Genomic DNA, 21,255 nt, shown 5'->3' with positions numbered 1-21,255 from the left:
AATTATCTATTGAAGGGCTAAACATTATGTTCACTGTTCTAAGCACCAAGCAAAAACAGCAATGAGTCAAATGTACATAATCACTGACTTCATGAGTTGGTGATGAGAGGCCAGACAGGAAAAGATGGAATTTTCAGAGTGCACACCTGTAACCCAAGTGACTCAGGAGGCTGAGGGAGGAGAATTGCAAATTCTAAGTCAGCCTGAGAAACTTAGACTGTCTCAAAATAAAAATATTAAATAGAACTGGGAATGTATCTCAGTGGTAAAGTGCTCCTGGGTTCATTCCCCAGTACTGGAAAAAAAAAAAAGAAGAAGAAGAAAGAAAAGATGCAATTTTCATATATGGTGACACATGCTACTATCAGAATGAAGTATTATGGGAATAATAACTAATCTTGTGGTATGAATTTTGGTATACTAACTGCTTATCCAACAGAAAATAAAAGTCATAGGGAGATGACTGGTCTGTATATTCAACACTAAAAACGAATGTATTAACATTCTGAGTTATTCTAACTGTGATTAATGCCTCAGACACAGATCAGCTCCAGTGAGTTAACCATTGAGACCAGGGGCTTGCATGGTGGATAAAAGACCCTAATCAGTGAGTTCATACCAAGACTTTTCTAATGACAAATTCATTGGCTGTTCTTGTTTCGTTTCCTACATGATAACTTATGCATTCAAAACAATTAAATCACGTCCCATCTTGAAACTGTAATCTGGCTTGTGTGTCAATGCCATCTCCTAATGTTTTTACTAGGGAAGAGCTTATCAAGTGTGGTCATTTAGCAAATAGTGTAATTTGCAGAGGGAACAGTGACTGTCATTTAATCTGGTGATTCAATACATTTAGGATGGTCAAGAGAGCTTCTTTGCACTATCATATCAGTACGTAATTAGCCTAAACACATAAATTAGCCACCACTCACTCTAGAACATCGGTCTGATTTAATTGCCTGCTTGTTACTATCTGGTATAGTTTGCTCATTGATTTTTCCACTTTTTTGTCTTTCTTCCCACATGGGACTACATAGTTCTTAAGAGCACTTGGTCCCTTGTTCTTTCCTCAGTCCTAAATCTTCAACCAAAGTGGCAGCAAACACAACTGCCACCACTACCATGACAACGGGAGCCTCATAATTTAGTTCTGTATTTGCCAGTGAAGAATTGCTTAGAAACATAACTCACACAGACCACACTGTGGGGTTCAGGCTTCTCAGTCCCCAAAATAAAGGGATTTAAACTGATTGTATCTAAGGGCCTTTTCCATTCTAACATTTTATAATATTTTTTTCTATACTTTGGGACTAATGATAGAAAATCATGATTAGGAAAATGGAAACATCTGTCCCCACAAGTCATTTCTAATAACTGTCCCATCATTGCATCGTCCTGCCACCCTGCCACTATTCTGCTTTCAGCCTTCAACTTCCATTTGCAAATCTATTACTGCCTCCTGCTGCTTTTTCTTTTCACCCCTGCCAGCTTTGAGACAGAGGCACGAGAGGCAAGGTTTCTATATATGCTGAACTATCAACCTGGCAGGCGAGATAGGAGAAGGAGGGACTCACCTACTGGGCTGCAGGGGTCACTGCTCTTTGGGAATCACCACAGGACCATATTGTTCAAGTAACTAGCTGTTGTCCTTCTGAACTTGCACTCCTCATTGCCGGACAATGCTTAGATGCCAGGTCTGCAGTGGACCTGAGGGCACGTGCCGTTCTAATGTCTCACTTCATAGACACTACTGCTCTGAAAGGAATCTTCACTTATGAGGCATGAACCTGAAATCATTAACATTTTTATTATAAAACATATTTTGACCATGTCCCAATACCTTCTCAAAAAAAACCTATATCCCACATGACTGTAGATACTTGTGCTATCTATACCTATCTATACACATGTATGCATGTGTGTGAGTATACACATAACACTCATGTATATGAAAAGCCCTCCAACTCTTTAAAACAAATTGTTTCACTGCCTATATATGTGTGTATATATGTGTGTGTATACATATACATATGTATATGTGTTGCCTATATATATGTATATGTATGTATATATACACATTTGTGTGTGTATATGTGTACACGAGTGTGTGTGTGTATGTTCCCTAGCTTAAAATAGTTTGATAACTATTCATTACCCTTCAAATAAAAGCCTGGTACTCTGTCAGATTCTACCACACTTTCACTTTCTGGCTCTTATACACATTCTCACTCTCACTTTACCAATTTATGCCACTGTCTCCCTTGTTCATTATACTTCAGTCTTGCTACTGTTCTCTCAATCCCTAGAACTCTCCAAAGACTTTCTCATTATGGGGACTTTGAACTTCCCAGACTTTGTCTTTACCCATCTTCAAGTTTTAACTTCCTCTTTAATGTCATTTTCATCAAAAGTCCACCCTATCTAAAATACATTATCCCTCTACTTCTGTACAGCAACATGATTTATGTTTTTACAAACTTTAGTTATAAGCTGTTACTATTTCCTTATTTACTGTCTATCTTCTTCAACAGAAGCTTTACACAATGGAAAATATCTTGTATATGTGTTTCTTTTTTGGATCACCAGTAAATAGCAATTATCAGAGAACTTGGTACATATATACCAGATATATATTTCTTGAGCTAATATTAAATTTGTGTTGGGTTTAATGGTAGCAAGGGTATCAGGTCTGTATCTATATTTAAGCCATTCCTATCACTGGCCATGATAATTCAAGTTCAAAACTGCCTGTTTGGAAAATATGTTGTAAAAATGGCACTAATGAAATTCAAGGCTTAGTTTGTTCATTTTGGGAAGTCAGAATATATTATTAGCCAAAACTCTATCAACAGTGCTAATTTTAATAAGGTAGCCCTTCATAATTCTGTATAGTTCTCTTTTTCTCTTAAGATTAGCATCATGACATTATTGAACTGCATAGTAAATTAGTACAAATCCAATTTAGGAATTGAGGCTATCAAAATTATTTATTTCGTATTTACTATTATACATTTCTTCTAATTAACTGTTACCCCTTGAGTCATATGAAGAGAGGATTTTCTTCCTGGATCTTTCTGCAGCATGACTCTAGTATTTGCTATAATAAAGAAGGCTGTTTTGTTTTGGCAGCCTATTATATGGTGGGCTTTGTGTTGGTTTATTCTCCAATTTTATTGACTTGAACAACCTGAAATTCACATTCGCAGTACAACAAGATTCTTTGACATTTACTGGATGCAGTTGTAAATTGTAAACAAAAAATGCAAATGTAGGCGATAAAATCAAGTAACAATTTTTGGTTGTGAAATGGTCACCTGAACGATCTATAATATTTATGTTAATTTATATTATTACAATAAAATGGCATATTTTGTCATTAAAAATTTTGCAAGTCCTTGATTATGATAAACACTGGCCTATAGGAATGACCACAAAAATGTCCTAAATTTTTTGGCATTGCTCCACATTAGACCATGAGTTTTAATTTTAGGTTAGACCCTCAATGTTCATTTTTTGTTGTTGTAGTATTTTTTATACTGGAGATTAAACTCAGGTGCACTTGACCACTGAGCCACATCCCCAGTCAGTCCTATTTTGTATTTTATTTAGAGATAGGGTCTCATTGAGTTGCTTGGCTGAGGCTAACTTTGAACTCGAGATCCTCCTGCCTCAGCCTCCTGAACCCCTGGGATAATAGGTGCGGGTCCCTGCATCCAGCTCATTTCTTTTCTTAAACCTCTAGAAATCTGTAGGCGTTGCCTATTTTGGAGGAGGGAAAGGAAAATTTGATGAATATCACTAGAAACTGTCTTTCAGGCCCCCATCTTGCCTTCCTTTGGCCCTTTTCCCTTTTTTAAAATCTAGACCAGTGGTTTTCAACCCTATCAGACCCCATTTGATGTCATACATTTTATAGCTCTCTCTTGGTTACCCTGATAGATTATGAACTGACATAGCAGAGATGAAATTATGGTAAGGTAAGGTTAATGAAAGACTTCGAGCCTCCTCTGTTGCAAGGGCCCCTCCAAGACCCTGAATGAGTCCAACATTTTTGTAAAATTTACAGAAGTAAGATATTTGTCTTAGTCAGATTTCTGTTACTGTAACAAAATATCTGAGATAATAAACTTTAAAAAAGTGAAAGTTTTATTTTGGCTTACAGTTTTGGAGATTGTAGTCCATAATTGGCCCTGTTGCTTTTGGTCCTATAATAGGGCAGCACATCTTGGTAAGACTGTGTAGTAGAGGAAGGTGCTCACCTCATGATGTTTAGAAAATTAAAAAAAAAAAAAGAAGAAGAAGAAGAAGAAGAGGAAGGGCAGAGTCCCATTATTCCCTTCATCGGTACAGCCCCAATGACATGAGACTTCCCAGGGATCCCACCTCTTGAAGGTTCCACTACCTCCTACTAGCACCACAGGCCCAGGGAACAAGTCTTTAACATAAGGGTCTTTAGAGGATACTCACCCAAATCATAGCAATATTTTAGTCACATTTGGGTAAAAATACTAATTTTTCCCACTTAGCTTTTCTCCATTACCCTTCCTTTATTAGTGGCCTGAGAACAGCTAGAGGCCACTTTGTGTTCTAGCTAAGGAGAATTTTAACTTAATTCAACTCCTTTTCAGTGCAATAGATGCATGTGGTTCTCAGGCACTTCCAGGTATAGTAATATACCACAAGCCATCCTAGTTCAGGCATGGGTTTCAGGAAAACTCCTTCATCAAAGAGCCAATGCCTGGTTTACAACACAGAGGTGGACCGTGTAAGGTCATGCTGTAGCATGACTACTTCTTCCAGTGCCAGGCACTGGAGATCTGTGAGCAGAGAAGGAAAACCAAGGATGAAATATCTGGAGTCAGAGTTAATCTTATCAAAAAATTTTCCAATTACCAGATATGTGTAAAGTTGTTAGCAGAATATTTGCTTTGTTTCCATGTCTAATGAAAATGAAATTTTCTTCTATTAGAAATCTACTCAGTAATGCAGAACACAAAATGAAACACACCACAATGTTTTTGCCTTTTGTGATGAGGAGAATTTATCAGAATGCCTGTGTTTGTGAGGCACAAACCTGTAGCACTACTACAAACAGTGACAATGTTGTGTATGAAACTGCATTTTCTATGTGCCCCAGCTACCAATAGTAGAAAATAAATGCTGACCAATGATGCTAGAGAAATGAATTATTTTGTAGTTTGTCTATAAAAATGGTAACACAGGATTTCTGCCTGATAAAAGGAAACCAAATAGTATGTAGCAAAGATATGTAGAAAAACAAAAATATTATTATGGAATGTCTAAGCAGAAAACTGTTATTTTCTCTAGATTTTATAATGTTCATGTCTTTTGCCAGTTTTTGTCCCTTATAATTTGTTGTGATTCATTTTCTGGTTCTAAACAAGAATATCTCATACCTAAGATTGGATCTATAATTTTCTATTTGATTTCTTAAGAAGTGCTCCCTAAGTTTGTATAAGTTAGGTCCTGAAACAGGATCCATCTCAATGTTACCTACACATATATGGTTTTTAAAATCAATACATTTCACTGTTCTACCATAAAGAAGTAATAAAATGAGAAAACTTTATAACATGAAAAGTTGTCCAGGATGAGTAAATGTTACCATTGCAGTCTGATGTGAGGCTGACACAAGTGTCACGAGTCTTGTAGATATTTTTTTATCTGATCTTCTGAAACAGTGAACAATTCAAGGATTTTGTTCCAGGAAAAGCAAAGAATAATCTTCCCTTGATGTACATGATAGTTTATTTCTGTGAAATTTGGTTTACATGAAAACCATTTATCACAGTCAGGTACAGGGCTCACATAATTATAAGACATCCAAGTGGACATTCAAAAGATGTGCAGAAGCAGGACAGTTCTTGAATACACAAGGCTGCCTGGATACTGCAGAGCATTTGATTGTTTACTATTGCTAAAAATGTCTCCTGCATACCCATCATTGAGAAAAACAACCAAACAACCCCCCAACACACACATACACACACACACACACACACACACACTCACACACTCACACTTCCTAAAGATTGTGTGCAGGCAATCACACTCTCAGGGAATATGAAGATCAGAAAGATTCAGAATGACTCCCTGCTTTTCCCCATTTCCTCAGCTCCAACTCAGACCAATCTTTGCCCCCTAGAAATATGCCAGTCATGGTCCTGTTTAGCCAGGGTCCTGAAAAATAAGGGCTTCACAAGTTACCTATTAAAATGCAAATGTTCCAGACTGGGCTAAGACCTCTTGTCCTTATCTGCTAACAGCCTAGAGGGATTCCTTTAAGAGAAAGTTGTTTCCATTTTTCAACTGTGTAATTCTGTAAGGAAGCATAAAATAAACCTAGCCTACACTACATTTGGCCCGAGGACTGACTGCAAAAGTAGAACGTTCTGTCTAGAATCATACCTGGAAATGATCTTCCTGCTCTACCTATACCTTGAAGGCCTGTGTTTGTGAGGATGGGTCTGTCTGACTCACTGGCAGGAGGATCAGGAAGGATTCTCTTTGTCACAGTCTAACCCACGCCCTTACATAATAATCACTATATCAGTAATGTATAGAGCATGCCCTAAGCACTTCACTATATTAACCCACTTGATACTTACAAGCACCCTTAAGGCAAGTATTAGTAATATCTCCATTTTATAAGTGAGGAGGTTGAGACAGAGAGGTTTCGTGATGTGCATGAACAAGTAACCAAGGAGTGGTCTGAGCTAAGAATCAAACTCAAGTGTATGCACACAACCTGGACTCTTTATTAATTTTACAATTAATTTCTGTGAAATATGCATGACTAATAATTTGCTTATTTCTTTAATTTAAAAAAATTAAAAAAATATTCCGGCATTAAAAAAAAATACTTTGCTGCACCACCATGTCCCTTGTGAATCTTCCTCAGCAGGTTTATCATATAGTTTTCCCATTCTGATGGAAAGATTAGCTCACTTACTGTCTGTGTCTGTTGGAAGACAAAGGCAAGTAAGAAGCTCTCTAGGTCTTGGATGGAACATGGTGTTTACAAGGCAAAGGTCACGGTCAGTTTACTTGAGCTCACTTTTATGGTTTATACTACTCCCTTAACTATAAGCACAAAGAGGTCTCATTTGCAAAGTCTGAGTGGCTTATTATATATCCTGAAGACAGGCAGCTTGATTTCACAGATGGTCACACTTACATCACACCTACATACTGTAAAATAGATTATGATATAAAATAGATTATGCTCAGACAGTGGTCAGTGCTGAGAGATTTCAGGGAAACTACAGAAGTATTTTTCTGTGTTTTATAGTTTAGGGGGTACTCAAGAATTGTAACACTAGATAGAAAACATTTTCCTAGTCTATTGAGTTTCATGTCCATTCAGAAAATGACCATAAGTATCTGATTCTCTAATCTCTTGGTCTCCAATGACAAATTTCATCTGGTATATCTGGTAAAACCTGCCTACAAACAGTCCATAGTGTCTTAGTTTCACTTATATCAATCTGTATTCTCAGAATAGTATGGCCACCTTTAGATTTGAGTGATATAACATTATTTTATTATGAAAATCAAGGGCTTCAAATATATTTTACAACTAGTTTCCATGAAATACTATACATGTGTAAAATTCCACCTGGTTCTCCCCTCCATGTGAGAGAGAACTTAGTCTCTAAAAATAGAAGGGAAAGGATCACTGCTGGCATTATTTCTTGAAGTCTCATTTTTCTGTACCTGGGAGAAGAATGTCTATCCGTACCCAAGGATGCAACTTGTATAATCCCTGTCTTCATCTCTTTCTGAGTGACATTTACTTTGGGAGTCCTGGGAGTTTCCATTTATTTCTTTTAGATTTATTTCTTTTGGACCCAAAGTGGGTAACTGTTCAGGTCAAGACAGAAGTAAAAAGTATTAAACCACTGACTTTAATGTGAAAATCCACCAGGCAGTTAGCACCTGCTATTGAGTGCTCTTTCCTAGCTGACTCCTGTTCAAGGTGACAGAAGGAAAAGGACAGAGCTGACACTCTCTTGGCCCTAAAATTCTAGAAGAAAAAGGCAAAGATTTTTCTCTCTTCTCTCTTATTTCTAGAAATATTTGTAAAATGCAAACAATTAATGTGCCACCAGTACCAACAATACTGTGTGATTGTGGGTTGAGAAGTTGTCCCCTGAATTGAAGAAAGGAATTTATAGAACAGGAAGGTAGACTAACTAGATTAATGATTTCCTATGTGGATTATGGACTCTTGGGAATCCAAGGAGTTTTTGCATGAGTATTATGAATTCATATGCACTTCAATCTCAATGTATAGATCCAATGAATAAAAATTCCCCCCACCTCTGTTTTTATCTAATTTACCTGTCTCTCTGGTCCTGAGATTGAGCTCTTTTAACTAGCTTGCTTGGGTTCAAATCCTAACTCTTCTAGCAACTACATGTCTTTTAATAAAGTACTTAACTTCTTTATGATTTAGTTTCCTCCTTCCTAACCACAAAGAGTTGGTAGGAGGAGCAAAGGAGATAAGAGCTATTGCATACTTAGCCTTGCACTTGGTCTTTAGAAAGAGATCAGTATCTATTAGGTACATATACACTATGAGCAGACATCTTTCATCTTTTTATATTGGTTTTATAGAAGACAGGAAGAAGTTAGCATATGGACCCTTCTGCTTTCTAATTTTGGAGGGCACAAAGACCAAGCCACTTGTAGAGGCTGAGCCCTGATCCCTCCTCTGACAGTCATGTTCCAAAACATAAAAGTCCTTGTCCAAAGCATCTCACTTAGAAACCAGCTATGAGGACATCTCATAGTCCACAGGCCCTATAGTTCCTATGTGGTCATTTGAATTTTATTTCTCCCTTGTTACAAACTGAAATGTATAAAGACTTCTGAGAACCAGAAGGTCAAAACGGGCATAATGATGCTGATATGTATTGAGTAATGTGTACCGGATTCAAAAGCCTGTAGTAAGAAATGAGATTGAGATACTCTGCTGATTTCATGGAGCACATGTTCTTGATGTAGACAAGAAACCAGAAGCTCACTCCACCCAGATAGTGGAAATAAAATTTAAAGGGCATTTTTTATGCATATATAAGATAAAAAAAAAAAAAAAAACAGCAGGTGCATCAACTTGTTCTGCCAGGGTTCTGTGGAACTCCTGTTTAGTCTTAGTGTTCATGTGCTCCTTCTTAATTCTTGTTTTGTTCCTTTGACTTAAAAAATAAGCTTGAAACCCAAAAGGAGAAGGGGAACTTCTGTTTGTGGTAGGAGTTTTATGCTTTGGGAATTAGGGTAGGACTTTTTCTTTCTCAGCTTCATGTTGTTGATTTTTCTTTAGTGTTGAACAGGTGAGTGATACAATTTGTTTTTAAAACTTTAATGAACTGCTTTTGCTGATCCTGTTAAGTCCTTGCTGTTACTGCTTCCAAAACACTTCAGTGCTAACTCTAAATCTTATACTCTTCAAACTAGAACTAGTACTAGTACTGAGCTCACTTGAACTCCATCTAAGGAGAAGCTTCTTGGACAGTGTGCAGACTTCAGAGAAAGCCTTTAAATAGACTGAGTCACAGAAAAGTAACTGCCTCTGAAGGACACTTTTATTGTAAGACCACTGTACTAAGAAAAAGGAAACCCAAAACCCTGGGAAAATTCTTATCAATGTGGTAATACAGGATCTGTCCAATGAAACATCACCCTCTGACAGCACCTCAAACCTCTATATTTCTCACTTCCCCCTTGTCTCTTTCCATCAAATTTTCCATCCTGTATTCTTTCCTGATCCTGCTATTTTCTTCATAACTACAGAGAGGATTGAGATTACTTAGATAAATTAAACTGGCATAAGATACTGATTATCATCAAGGTATAAAAAAAGTAGGTTTCTGATTTCCCTAACCCAGTCAAAATTCATATTTATCCTGAGTCCTTACCAAATAATAATAAGATGTATTTATTAAACATCATTTTCATGCCAGATGCTATGTGATGCATTTTACATCCTTATTATCTCATTAAATCTCATAATAAAGCTATAATCTAGATACCAGTGTTGTCCCTATTTTACAATTAAATGTCAGTTATGTAAATGTTAAGAGCATTTGAATTTGGCTCATGAAACACCCACAATTTGTACTTTTCAAAATAACTTTCTGCTCTGTTTCAGATCTGTCACTAAAACATTGCATGTCCTGCACCAGGGACACCAATCTTTCTTATCTGACATACTCTATTTATGAATATTTTTTAGCCCTATATTCTCTCATTCCACAGAAAGTTGAAAGTTTTGCATAGATCTCTATGTGACTAAAGTGACTTTGGGTTTAATTCAAAGGCTTAATTCTACGGCCTCTGAGGAAGCACATGGCATAACTGAATGGTGCCTCATTGACTTCAGCTATGGAAAGGATTTAAGCACACTGTTCCTGCCTACTTCAGAATTTTGGCAAATATCAAATTAATGCTGCATGTAAAAAAAAAAAAAAAACCTTTGTAAATGACAATCCACAGTAGATATTTGTGCCATTATCCCCTCCAGTATCAATTCCAGATCCAAGAAGAAGGTGACCAACACTGACTTGGAGCTGAAATGTCAAAGAATTGGTCAGAGGGATCATGAAGAGGAAAAGAACTGATGAGGATTTAAAAGAAAAATGGTGTTCATGCTGGATGAATGATTATAAAGTTAAAAATTGACCAAGTCTAGGGAAGAAAATAAAATAAACTTAAATGCTTAGAACCCTATAAGTGATAGTTAGCATCTTCCTCCCTATTATAGGCCAGATCAGGACTCAGTAGAAAATTCTTTGAAAATATCTCTGGTTTGATTGGTCAGTTAGGAGATAATCAGTGAATCAGATGAAAATTTGTGGATGTGTAGACTAATATATCATCAGGAAATTAAGTAACAAGATGAACCCCCAAAAGAATTTTAGCAATTCCTGGTCAAACAATGAAATATGCTCAAGCAGTATATTATAATGATTTAGAGTTTGACTCTGGAGTTAGATTTTAGGTGTTTGAATGCCAAATTATCCATTTCCTAGGTGACAGCCTAAAACAAGTTAGTTGCTAAAGCTTTCTAAGAGCTATTTTTCCTATCTATACAATGTAGATAGTAGTAGGACTTAACTCATAAACTTTTGTGAGAAATAGATGAAATACCGGATGCGTTTAGATAGTGCCTGGCATATATTAAGTATTCAGTAATTGTTGCTTGATTCTGTTCTCCCCTGCACCCCACTTACCAAAGTTGCAAACAAAATTTTTAGGTATTGATTGATAGTTTAAGGAAGTTCTGTGACTCTACTTATGCCTGTCTCCCACCAAATTCCAAGTGTGCTTATGGAAGTTTATGGGGAGTGGAATAAAGGGGTAAATATAAAATTTCTCAGTTCAGAACAACCCTGAATATTATCTCTGGAGAAAGAGACAAGCCCAGGCATCTTTGATGAGTTAACTAGATATGATGCAGAAAACATTTCCTTCTCCTTTTTGGTTTCAAGCCTATTTCTGAGACCATAGTTCTTGCCAGCCCAGCCGGCACCTGGAGGCATAGAGGAGATGGCGGCTACTATGGGAGGGTGTGCCTCACTGTGCATAGCATTGCTATTCTTCTGTAAGTAGAGGTTCAGTTACCCCACCTGGAGGGACCCAAATGGATCTAGGAAGCAGCGGGGTGGAGCGGGGAACTTTGACTATTTTGGTGGTAGTGACCTTTTCAAGGACATGTATAAACCATGAGACATTTCCCAGGACACTGGAGTAGACAAGCTAGAAAGCATAGGAAACTGGCTGAGCAACACCTGAGGAGAAACCAAATTAAGAGCCTAGTTCCTTGCAATCATTCAGGCATCTCCCAGACTGCAAGATTCCTACCAAAGGAAGGAAATAAAGGAAAGAGAAGAGTTCCTTCTCCCCAGGGCTCAGATTCCTGAGATGTTTAGCCCTCCATAGATGTAGATCTCATCCTCACACCCAGATCCCAGCATTGTGGAGTCCCAGAAGACTGGGAATAGATGCTAACTTATCCTTTCTGGACTTTTGCAGCTCTGATTGGCACACTAACAGGTGAGTCCTTTGTCCTGTTCCCTCAGCATTCCAGTGTGTCTGGGTATCACTCTCCCCTCACTCATCCCTTCACTTTTGCTAATGGGTGTGAATCTGCCACTCCTTGGCCAACCCACTTCCCAGCTCCACCTTATATTTTCCTTTTTCTCTCTCCTGTAAAAGCTCCTTATTCTCTCAAGTCATGTCCTCTTTTTAAGCCAAACCCCATGTCACTTGCACATCTACATGTCTCAACCTCTCTTCTAGGTCTTTTTGCATACACTCATTCAATTTTTACTTTATTATATTATTATTATTATTATTATTATTGCTTTTTTTTTATAATTGAGAATGCTGAAACTCAGGTTAAGTGACTTGCCAGAGGTTACACAACTAACAGAGGACTGGATCTCACGTCCTTTGGGTTCATGTTCACTTCTTTGACTATATCACCCTTTTGTCAATACCATCTAGCTACTTCCTTAGCCTCTGTTCAAATTTGCATCACATCCCTTTGCTCCTGGAAGATATTTAAGACTAATTGTCTTGGTGACTCTCACTGCCTTCCAATATTGACCTAGTTTTTGTACTCTATATACACTAGCAATTAAATAGCCATAAAAAGTTGGAGCTTGGAAAGACCTTATATTTCATCTACTCTAATATAATTTTTGTTGTTGATTTGTTTCATTTTTGTACTGGAAATTGAACCCAGGGACACTTAACCACTGAGCCACATCCCCAGCCCTTTTGGTTTTCATTTTGAGACAGAGTCTGAGTTGCTTAGGGCCTTGCTAAGTGGCTGAGACAGGCTTTGAACTTTCAATCTTCCTGTCTCAGCCTCCTGAGCCACTGGGATTACAGGCATGCATCACCATGCCTGGCTCTAATATGTTTATACATCCACTATTCCTGCATTCATTCACTCAATTAATATCTAATGAACACTGACATGTAGCAACCATTGTGCTGAGCAATGGTCAAGTATGAAAAGAGATAGCAATTTTCATTTGTAGATACTGAAGTTCAATTTCAGAGAATTTGAGTGAGTTATCCCAAGTCATATAGTAAAAAAAAAAAACTTGTTTGTTTTTTGTTTTTAAATCTCTTGTGTCCTGTCCCCCTATGTTGGGAGTTCCCTGAGATCTCTATAGTGTTTCCTCCATTTTCTAGCACTTCCAGGAATTGGGACAGTCTTACTACCAGTAATACAAGGATATGCTGACAATTGATTGACTATTGACATGTTTGTGTTTTGAACCTGATTTTTTTTTCCTTCTGTATCTCTTTCCATAATTTTATCTTCTTGAAGGCACTCAAAAATCTATGCTGACCTTGAACCCCCCGTGGAATAGAATTTTTAGAGGGGAGAATGTGACTCTTCAATGTAAAGGGAATAATTCTCTTGAGGACAGCAGCACTATGTGGACCCATAATGGCACCATTTTGGTAGTGACAACTTCATACTTGAACATTGTGAATGCCACCTATCAAAACAGTGGGAAATACACGTGTAAGAAACAAAATTTTTACAAGAGTAAACCTGTGTACTTGGAAGTGATCAGTGGTAAGTTCTAAGGATTCAGGAATAGACATCTCCCATGTGAGGAATGAAGTTGGGAAGAATGGAACCTGGGCTTCTTATTCAAGACTGCTCCATTTCTCTTCTACCCTGCTTCCTTCTGCCCACCCTTCTACACTCTTTCAGTATTCTGATATTTTCACAATATTATTCCTCTACTCAATTTTCCTCTGTCTTTAGTACCTAGACACAGATGTATATTATGTTGGCAATTGGCATGATGAATATATAGACATTACAAGGAGATCTGTATGTGGAATAGGATCAGAAAGTTTGATTTAAAGATTTTCCCTGAATAATGCATGTGCCATTATCTGAATATTAGATTTATTATGAAAGGTGTCTGCATGTGTTCCTCATGTCTTCTGTTGTTACTCAAAAATAATTCTTGTATTTGCTTCATCTTTATCACTCTCCTCCTGCCAAGAATTAGCACACAACATACTTAGGCATGTGCGGGTTAATCAGTAAGTGTTGGACGAATGAACTAATGATTTCCTTTGGGTAGATAAGTTATTGTTATAGTTTATATTTTTCTCTGGAGTGAAAAGAGATATTTTAACATATATATGCAAATTTGAAATACAAACTAAAAACAGCGTGGAATAGCTTATTTCTTTGTAATAGATTCTAGGAAGTGGGCTGTGGATGTAGTTCAGTGGTAGAGTGTGTCTGGCATGTGTGAGGTCCTGGGTTCAATCCCCAGTTAGTAAGAAAAAAAAAAAGATTCTAGAGAAGGCCTCAAAGATTTATCCTGAATAAAATATGCTTGTACTAGTTAACCATATTCCCATTTGAAATTCTTTCATGAATGCTTTTAAATTCTTATGATGACATTAGTCATAGAACCTGACTCTTGTCTTCTACTGACTCATTGTTGACAAATATTTTTTGATTACTCACCAACTCCAAGGCACTGCACTGTCAGGCAATGGGGATAGAAAATAAAACCAGACATGGTGGCTGACCTCCAAAAACAGAGCTAAATGGGGAAAAGGACATTAAATATAGAATTATGCAAATAATTCATTAAATTGTTATACATGCTTTAAGGAAGTTTTGAGGCCAACTCTGATAGCAACAAACTGGGAAGCCTCTATAAGGTCAGAGAGGACAAAATAGAGTCTCCTAAGCGACAATTTTCTGGGAAGATTGTGTTTAGTTTCCCTTTTCTCTATAGAATTGCCTATAATAGATCTGGAGGGATTCTGGGTTTCAGTCCTTCCATGTATGAGTTCAGCAGAAAGGTATGACTATAGCTTCAGTCTGACTGTTCAGGAGAAAAAAGTTTAGAAAGCAATAGGTAAACATTATTTTCTGGTTACTTTCACTGATCTTACAAGCCAAGAAATGGATTAATGATAATCCATGGTTTCTGACATACACTCTATGCATGACCCCTGTTATCTCTCTCTTTCTGTCTACATCTCTGTCCCCCAATCCTAATTCCCTTTCTTCCATTCACTTTTAAATAAGTAAGATAATGAATGCTTTTCAGACTGGATGCTCCTTCAGGCCTCTGCTGAGGTGGTGGTAGAAGGGGAGTCCCTCTTCCTCAGGTGCCATGGTTGGAAAAACTGGAAGCTCAGAAAGGTGATCTACTACAAGGATGACTCAGCCCTCAAGTACTTCTACGAGAACCGCGAGTACTCCATTACAAATGCTTCACTTAACGACAGTGGCAGCTATCTCTGTAAGGGCCTACTTCAGAAGCAGCCCTGTGTCTCTGAGTCCCTTCAAATTACTGTAATAAAAGGTGAGTTGGTAAAGGAAAAAGAAATAGTCCACAGCAGGGAAGGAAGAGAGAACATCTGAGCCTGAAGTGTCTGTAGCTTTTAGAATGGGATCAGCTGTGATAGGTAAGAAAGGCTACTAGATTTGCCACGAGGAGACATAAGACATGGCATGCATCTCAGTCACAGATTCATTAGTTTTTAAATGATAGTGATAACTGTCCGCACTATGGGATTTTTATGAATAATGTGGTCATATTTGTTAAAAGACTTCGTTAAAAAAAAAAAACAACTTTGTAACCTGGAATTTGATGCTTAGGTTTTTATTTTGTTGTTGTTCTTGGCATAATCATAATTATGTCTAAAAATGCCAAAAGTCAGAATTAAGTTCTGATGGCAGTCACCTGTTAAACATGGGACCAAAGTGCTATCTAATGGCCATAGAACTACTCCAAATCTTTATTTTATCCAGAGGTCATGCAAGAAATGATAGGTTATTGATTAAGAAATAAGGCAGACCTAACAGGTTGTGAAGATTATTTTGATCTCAAATTGATTTGTTGCTCCTGAGGAAAGAACTTATATTTAAGATTGGGATTTTAAATATTTCAGTTTTAAATATTCCAAATTGAAAGAGAGTTCCAGTTTGAAGGAACAAAGGATGTGAAGAAATGGAGGAGTTGATTCTAGCTTACAAGTTCTAGGAAATGAAACCAACAGTCTGTATGCCTGTATCCTGGCACACAACAACTTACCCCGCAACTTACACATTGTGCCTGTGCCTGTATCCTAGAGGGAAAGGCCTGATGGACACAGAGTTGGCAGGTGAGCTGCCTTCATGCCTGTAAGAAAAACAGCCCTTTCCAGACTTTATATACCAGGGGGAAACTAAAATATTCTCCTTGCAAGGTAGAAATCAGCTATTTCCGCCCCCCTTGGCATGTTTATAAATATGTCCCCCAAAAAAATGAGGCCACAGGTCAGAATTAAATCCTAGTGGCAGTTCTCTGCTAACTTAAGAGCAAAGTGTTGTCCAATTGTCCCTGGACTTCCAATATCCTCATGTGTAAGTTGTGGGGTTGGTCTAGACTCCACTGGAATTGCTTGAGGAATTTAAAGAGAGATTGATGTCCCTGTCTTACCTTTTTAAGATTCTGGTGGGACTGGTTTTGTGTGAGGCCTGGGCGTCAGTAGTTTTAAAAGTTCTCTCAGGTATTAGTTATGTGTAGCTAGCATTGAGGACCACTGGTCTAGGTGATCTCCAAGTAATTTCTAGTTATAACATTTTGCAGCTTTAAAATTCCAGAATAACCACAAAATCAGTATTTTGTAAATAAAATCACAAAGTCAAGAAATAGTAGAATTGGAAGGCATTATGACCACTCCGGTATCTCTGTTTTACCCATGCAAGAAACCATGGTTTATTGATTAAGAAATCAGGCACTGATGAACCCTGGTTTCATTCTCTCCTTCCTACTTCAAAATCATATGTGGATGCTGGTCATGTCAGATCCAAGAAAGAGGTCATTTTTCCTATGACCTTCTCATTGGTCACACTGGCTAGAGGAATGGCTAGACAGGGATTCTTAGCAAATATTTAGCCCTCTTTAAGTTTCCAGGGAGTATAGTCTGTGGAACTTAATCCCCCAAGTGCTTTTTCTCTGTTCCTTAATACCATATTATGCTAAAGATGATAAGGAAGCAAAGCTCTGAACATGGTTCTTCAAGTTCTAACCTGAATCTACTATGTTTCTTGTTGCATTTGTGTTATATACAGCTCACCAAACCAAGTATATGTGGCTGCAAATTATTATCCCATTGTTGGTGGTGACTTTGTTTGCTGTAGACACAGGACTGTTTTTCTCCATGGAGCAGCAGTTTAAACTTCTCTTGAAGATTAAGGAAGCTGAAAAAGGCAGTGAACTTGGGAACCCACTTCCTAAGCCAGACCCTGAAAAGAACTGATGTCATTGCTTAGGAGACAATTTGCAACAGCAATATTTTACTGCATCAGCAATTGTTTCTCAATTGTCAGACACGACTTACAAGGTACATGTAAGTCTATGTTTGAGGATTTTCAGAATTATTTCATTAAACCAACTGCAACTGGTTGGCATGTAATAGTTAAGTGCTCAATAAATATTATTTGAATAAATGGAATAATAAGTATATTCATTTACAGCATTTATAAAAGAGAAGAACAATTTGAATAGAATAATTATGAAACTATGTAACATGATGCTTCTAGGGATTCTTGTTCGTTTGCTTGTGTGTTTTCTTCCAGAATCAAGAACCATGAAAATATAGATTTAAAAGTTCTCTCTTGACCATTGTAAGTATGAGCGAGCAATTAGAATTTGCTGTTGAGATTGATGCTCCTCACTTTGGTCATTTCTTTCACTGGCTCTTCCATGTATATAAATTCCTGTTTCAGACCTGTGTTTATCATCTCTTTCTTCCCATTTTCTTCTTCATATTAATACTTATCATTTTCCAAAAGGAATGTGAAGCATAGAGTTAGAACTTGAATATCATGTGGATTTACAAAACACACCATTTGCCAAGAGGTCTTCTTATTTTAATACATATAAAATATTTTTTCTCAAAGAAGGAGTATGTTATACAGATGATTAGAAGAATTCATCCCAAATTTGCCCTTGCGGTATCCTCTTGTCACCTCTGATCTCTTACCAAATGAGTCTAGGCAAAAACATACAACATTTGTTTTCTCATGATAGGCCACCACACATCATCATGAGTTCCCAGTTAGGAGTTGGTTTTCTGAAAATCAAGGCAGCAACTCTTATCTTGTGGCCAATGGAAGACAAATTCTATAGGCTGCCTCCTGGATAGGGATTCATATGAAAGATCCACCAGGTTAGTATGTTGTAGAACTGAATCTTTGAGGAAAATCTGTGTTCTTCCCTCTTTCCACTAAGTGGGTGAAGAGAGTAGGTGCATCTCTTTGAAACTGAAGGTGAAGCTTCCTGTTGTGGTAGGCAGAGGCACCTGACAGCCCAGGTCCTTTCATGACCTCAGAGAGTGGAGCAATCTTCCAGCCCTGGATTATCAGCCTAACTCTGTGCAGCTACTTACCAAGTTCATGTCCCCATCTGGTATTTCATCAACCTCCATGATATTCACACCAAAAAACCTCTACTCTACAAATTACCCAGGATCACTTCAGTTTCACTAGTTACATCCCTACAGAACCCACAATCTTTTTTGAAAATTGGAAAGGCATAGGTCCACTTTTAGTTTTATCTGTTGTTGTTGATTTTCAGCACACCCCTCAAAGCAGCAGTGATCTCACTGGAAAGTAGAGGCCCTGGGCTGCAAAGAAAATGAAATTGCTCATAAAGAATTTTGGGGAGACAAAAATAAAATGACTCCTTGTGGATTTGGAGAAAAATTCAGATTTTTTATTTTTAACCAGTTTCTAAGAACATAATACTGCACTGCTGACAACTAAATTGAGTCACAGTAAATATAGTTCAATAAACATGATGCAATCATTTTATATATATCCAAATATAGGCATTACTGACCTTCTGCCTTCACTAGAATATATAATGGCTAAGAATTTGAGCTCTCACCTGATGTCAATGACTGATCTAGAAATGTGATCCTAAAATATTGCAGGTTTGCAACCCCAGGAAACAGACTCTCAGACGGAGATTTAAATGCAGCAAGTTTATTAGACTGCATTCTCAGCAGTTATACCTGTGTGGGAGTGAAGGAAGCAGGATGCAAAAAGAGAGAAGCTGAGATGTCATGTGAGCACTGCAAAACGCTCAGACCATTTTGCAGATGAGAACTCTGGAGTTGGGGGTGTTCTTCTTAATTGTCTCAAGGAGATGCAATAGTCGGAACCAGGCAAATCACTGGTAGCAATATACCCCTACAAGGTAGTATGAATTTGTAGGAGGCAGCTCCTTTGCAAAGACATTTCCTGAAGAGGGACTCACCGAGTTCCCTCAGTCCATGGTTCTCCCAGAACCTGGGGTGAGATGATAATGTATGTGTGGGATGTGTGGGTCCTGATGGATGCAATCTGGGCATCATACCACAATATCCACCGAACTCAACTTCAGAAAGGAGACAGTTTTACACTGACCAACAGACTCAGTAGGTTTGACCAGATTAAACAGAATTACAAAGCAAAATTTTAGAATTATGTTTTGATTAATCTCACAGGAATGAACTCACTCTATCAGTTCTCGAAATCTGGACACAAAAGCAAAGATTATCTTGTATCCCCGGTCAGACTTCATGTGCAGGGCTTTTTGCAGAGAGACCTATGTTCATTTGAGTTAAGGGATGGGTTCATTTCTACCAACTTGCCCCATTCTCAGCACCAGAAGATCTGAAAACACTTTCACAAGTGATAGGTTGCCTCTGCAGGGTCAAGTCTCAAGATCAGATGGATTCTGGATGTTATAGGAATAGTATTCGAAACTTAGGGTATGTTTGCTCTGCGATTGCACTTCTACTGTGCTACTGTGCAAACCTTCAATGCACTATGAAGGCCAGAGCTGAGTGGAAGGATGAGATAGAGGATCCTTTCTTGCACCAGGTCATCTCACTTTCACCTGTGACTTGAAACCCTGGCTTGAACTCAGGTTTAAAGTTGAGAGTATTCAAGAAAAGACTCCTGAAAAATTAACTGCATTAGGTTTCAGAGCTTCCTGTAAAAATGTTTTAAGTCAAGCTTAAGATTTCTTTTCCTTAATAAATATTTTCCATAGTTGTAGTTAAAGTGCTTGTGTTTTTAACACTATTTCAGAGAGTTTAGGTCTACCATGCAAAGGGAACTCTACTTTTGCTTAGCTTCTTTCGAACTCTATCCTCTTTATTTCTGTGTTGAAAGAAAGAAAAACGTTAAACTTTTCAGCATGGCCTCCTTTTCAGTCTGAGTTTTCTCATTTGGGCATCTCAGGACTGAGAACAGCTACCATCTGTGTATCTGTAGCTGATAGTTTGGCACTCCTTATTCCCAGGTCAGTTAAGACAGATATGTCTCCAGTCTTTGAAGATTTCCTAGGTTGTGATGGAATATTAGCAGGTAACAAAAACAAAACAGGAGAAAGCCTTTAACAAAGAGGTGTGTTTCCTCATTTACTTTTTTTTTTTTTTCATTTTTGTTTGTTCTAATTAGTTATACATGACAGTAGAATGCATTTTGACACACCGTACACAGATGGCGCATAACTTCTCATTCCTCTAGCTGTACATGGAGCTGAGTCACACCACTGGTGTAATTATACATGTATATAGCGTAATAATGTCTGTCTCATTCTACTGTTCTTCCATCCTCACTGCCCCACCCCTCCCCTCACTCCTCTCTGCACAAAGTTCCTTCATTCTTCCTTACCCCTCTCCAAATTACTTTTTTAATGACTGCAAAAATTACTCTGAAACTCTTAACAACACCAAAAAAACAACAAAGAACTGTTTCTGAGGTGGTTTTCAAACTATTTATTCATCAGTTTTTTAGGACCCTGCAGAACTTTGTGTCTAACTGGATTTGTATAAGTAACCGAAAATATTCTCAGGATGTGTGTTGCTATGTGCAAGTGTGCATGGATGCACCTGGGTATGAGTGACACAGGCATGTAGATCTTCCTATTCTTACATGTCTATTCATATTCTATTCTTACATGTCTGCCAAGTCATTTTCTCATCCTATAAAGCAGGACATGGAAAAGCAAGACTACCCCAGTTTTAGCACCCAATTCGACTTAGTTTAACTTAGCCCAACTCTTAGTTCAACTCTTTTTGATCCTATATGTATGGATATTTATGAAATAGAATAAAAAGTAGTACATTATACACTAAAAGGAAAAAAAAAGACAAAAAAGGCTTCACAATCTGTCCTGC

General features: G+C 37.7%; 1 protein-coding gene across 2 annotated transcripts; it reads left to right on the top strand.

The window, feature by feature from the left end:
• Nucleotides 1-11,522: 11,522 nt before the first annotated feature.
• On the top strand, nucleotides 11,523-17,528 carry Fcer1a (Fc epsilon receptor Ia). Of its 2 annotated transcripts, XM_047521253.1 has the most exons (5): nucleotides 11,523-11,629; nucleotides 12,061-12,081; nucleotides 13,373-13,627; nucleotides 15,141-15,398; nucleotides 17,153-17,528. In XM_047521253.1, the coding sequence occupies exons 1-5, from the start codon at nucleotides 11,575-11,577 to the stop codon at nucleotides 17,338-17,340; spliced, it is 777 nt and encodes a 258-aa protein (XP_047377209.1). In that variant the 5' UTR covers nucleotides 11,523-11,574; the 3' UTR covers nucleotides 17,341-17,528. The 2 variants fall into 2 exon arrangements, with proteins under 2 accessions (XP_047377209.1, XP_047377217.1); XM_047521261.1 differs by lacking the exon at nucleotides 13,373-13,627 and having other exon boundaries at nucleotides 11,563-11,629.
• Nucleotides 17,529-21,255: the final 3,727 nt, after the last annotated feature.

The sequence above is a fragment of the Sciurus carolinensis genome, chromosome 1 (assembly GCF_902686445.1).
Source record: "Sciurus carolinensis chromosome 1, mSciCar1.2, whole genome shotgun sequence".
In the NCBI taxonomy this organism is placed as follows: Eukaryota; Metazoa; Chordata; class Mammalia; order Rodentia; family Sciuridae; genus Sciurus; species Sciurus carolinensis.
This window is presented reverse-complemented; position numbering and strand designations above follow the sequence as displayed.

What these genes read in the sequence shown, in the direction of transcription:
- Fcer1a (XM_047521253.1), top strand. Translation starts at nt 11,575, where the DNA reads ATGGCGGCTACTATGGGAGGGTGTGCCTCACTGTGCATAGCATTGCTA. An exon ending in GTACTTGGAAGTGATCAGTG is followed by an intron (nt 13,628 to 15,140) that starts GTAAGTTCTAAG and finishes AATGCTTTTCAG; the next exon opens with ACTGGATGCTCCTTCAGGCC. An exon ending in TCAAATTACTGTAATAAAAG is followed by an intron (nt 15,399 to 17,152) that starts GTGAGTTGGTAA and finishes TGTTATATACAG; the next exon opens with CTCACCAAACCAAGTATATG.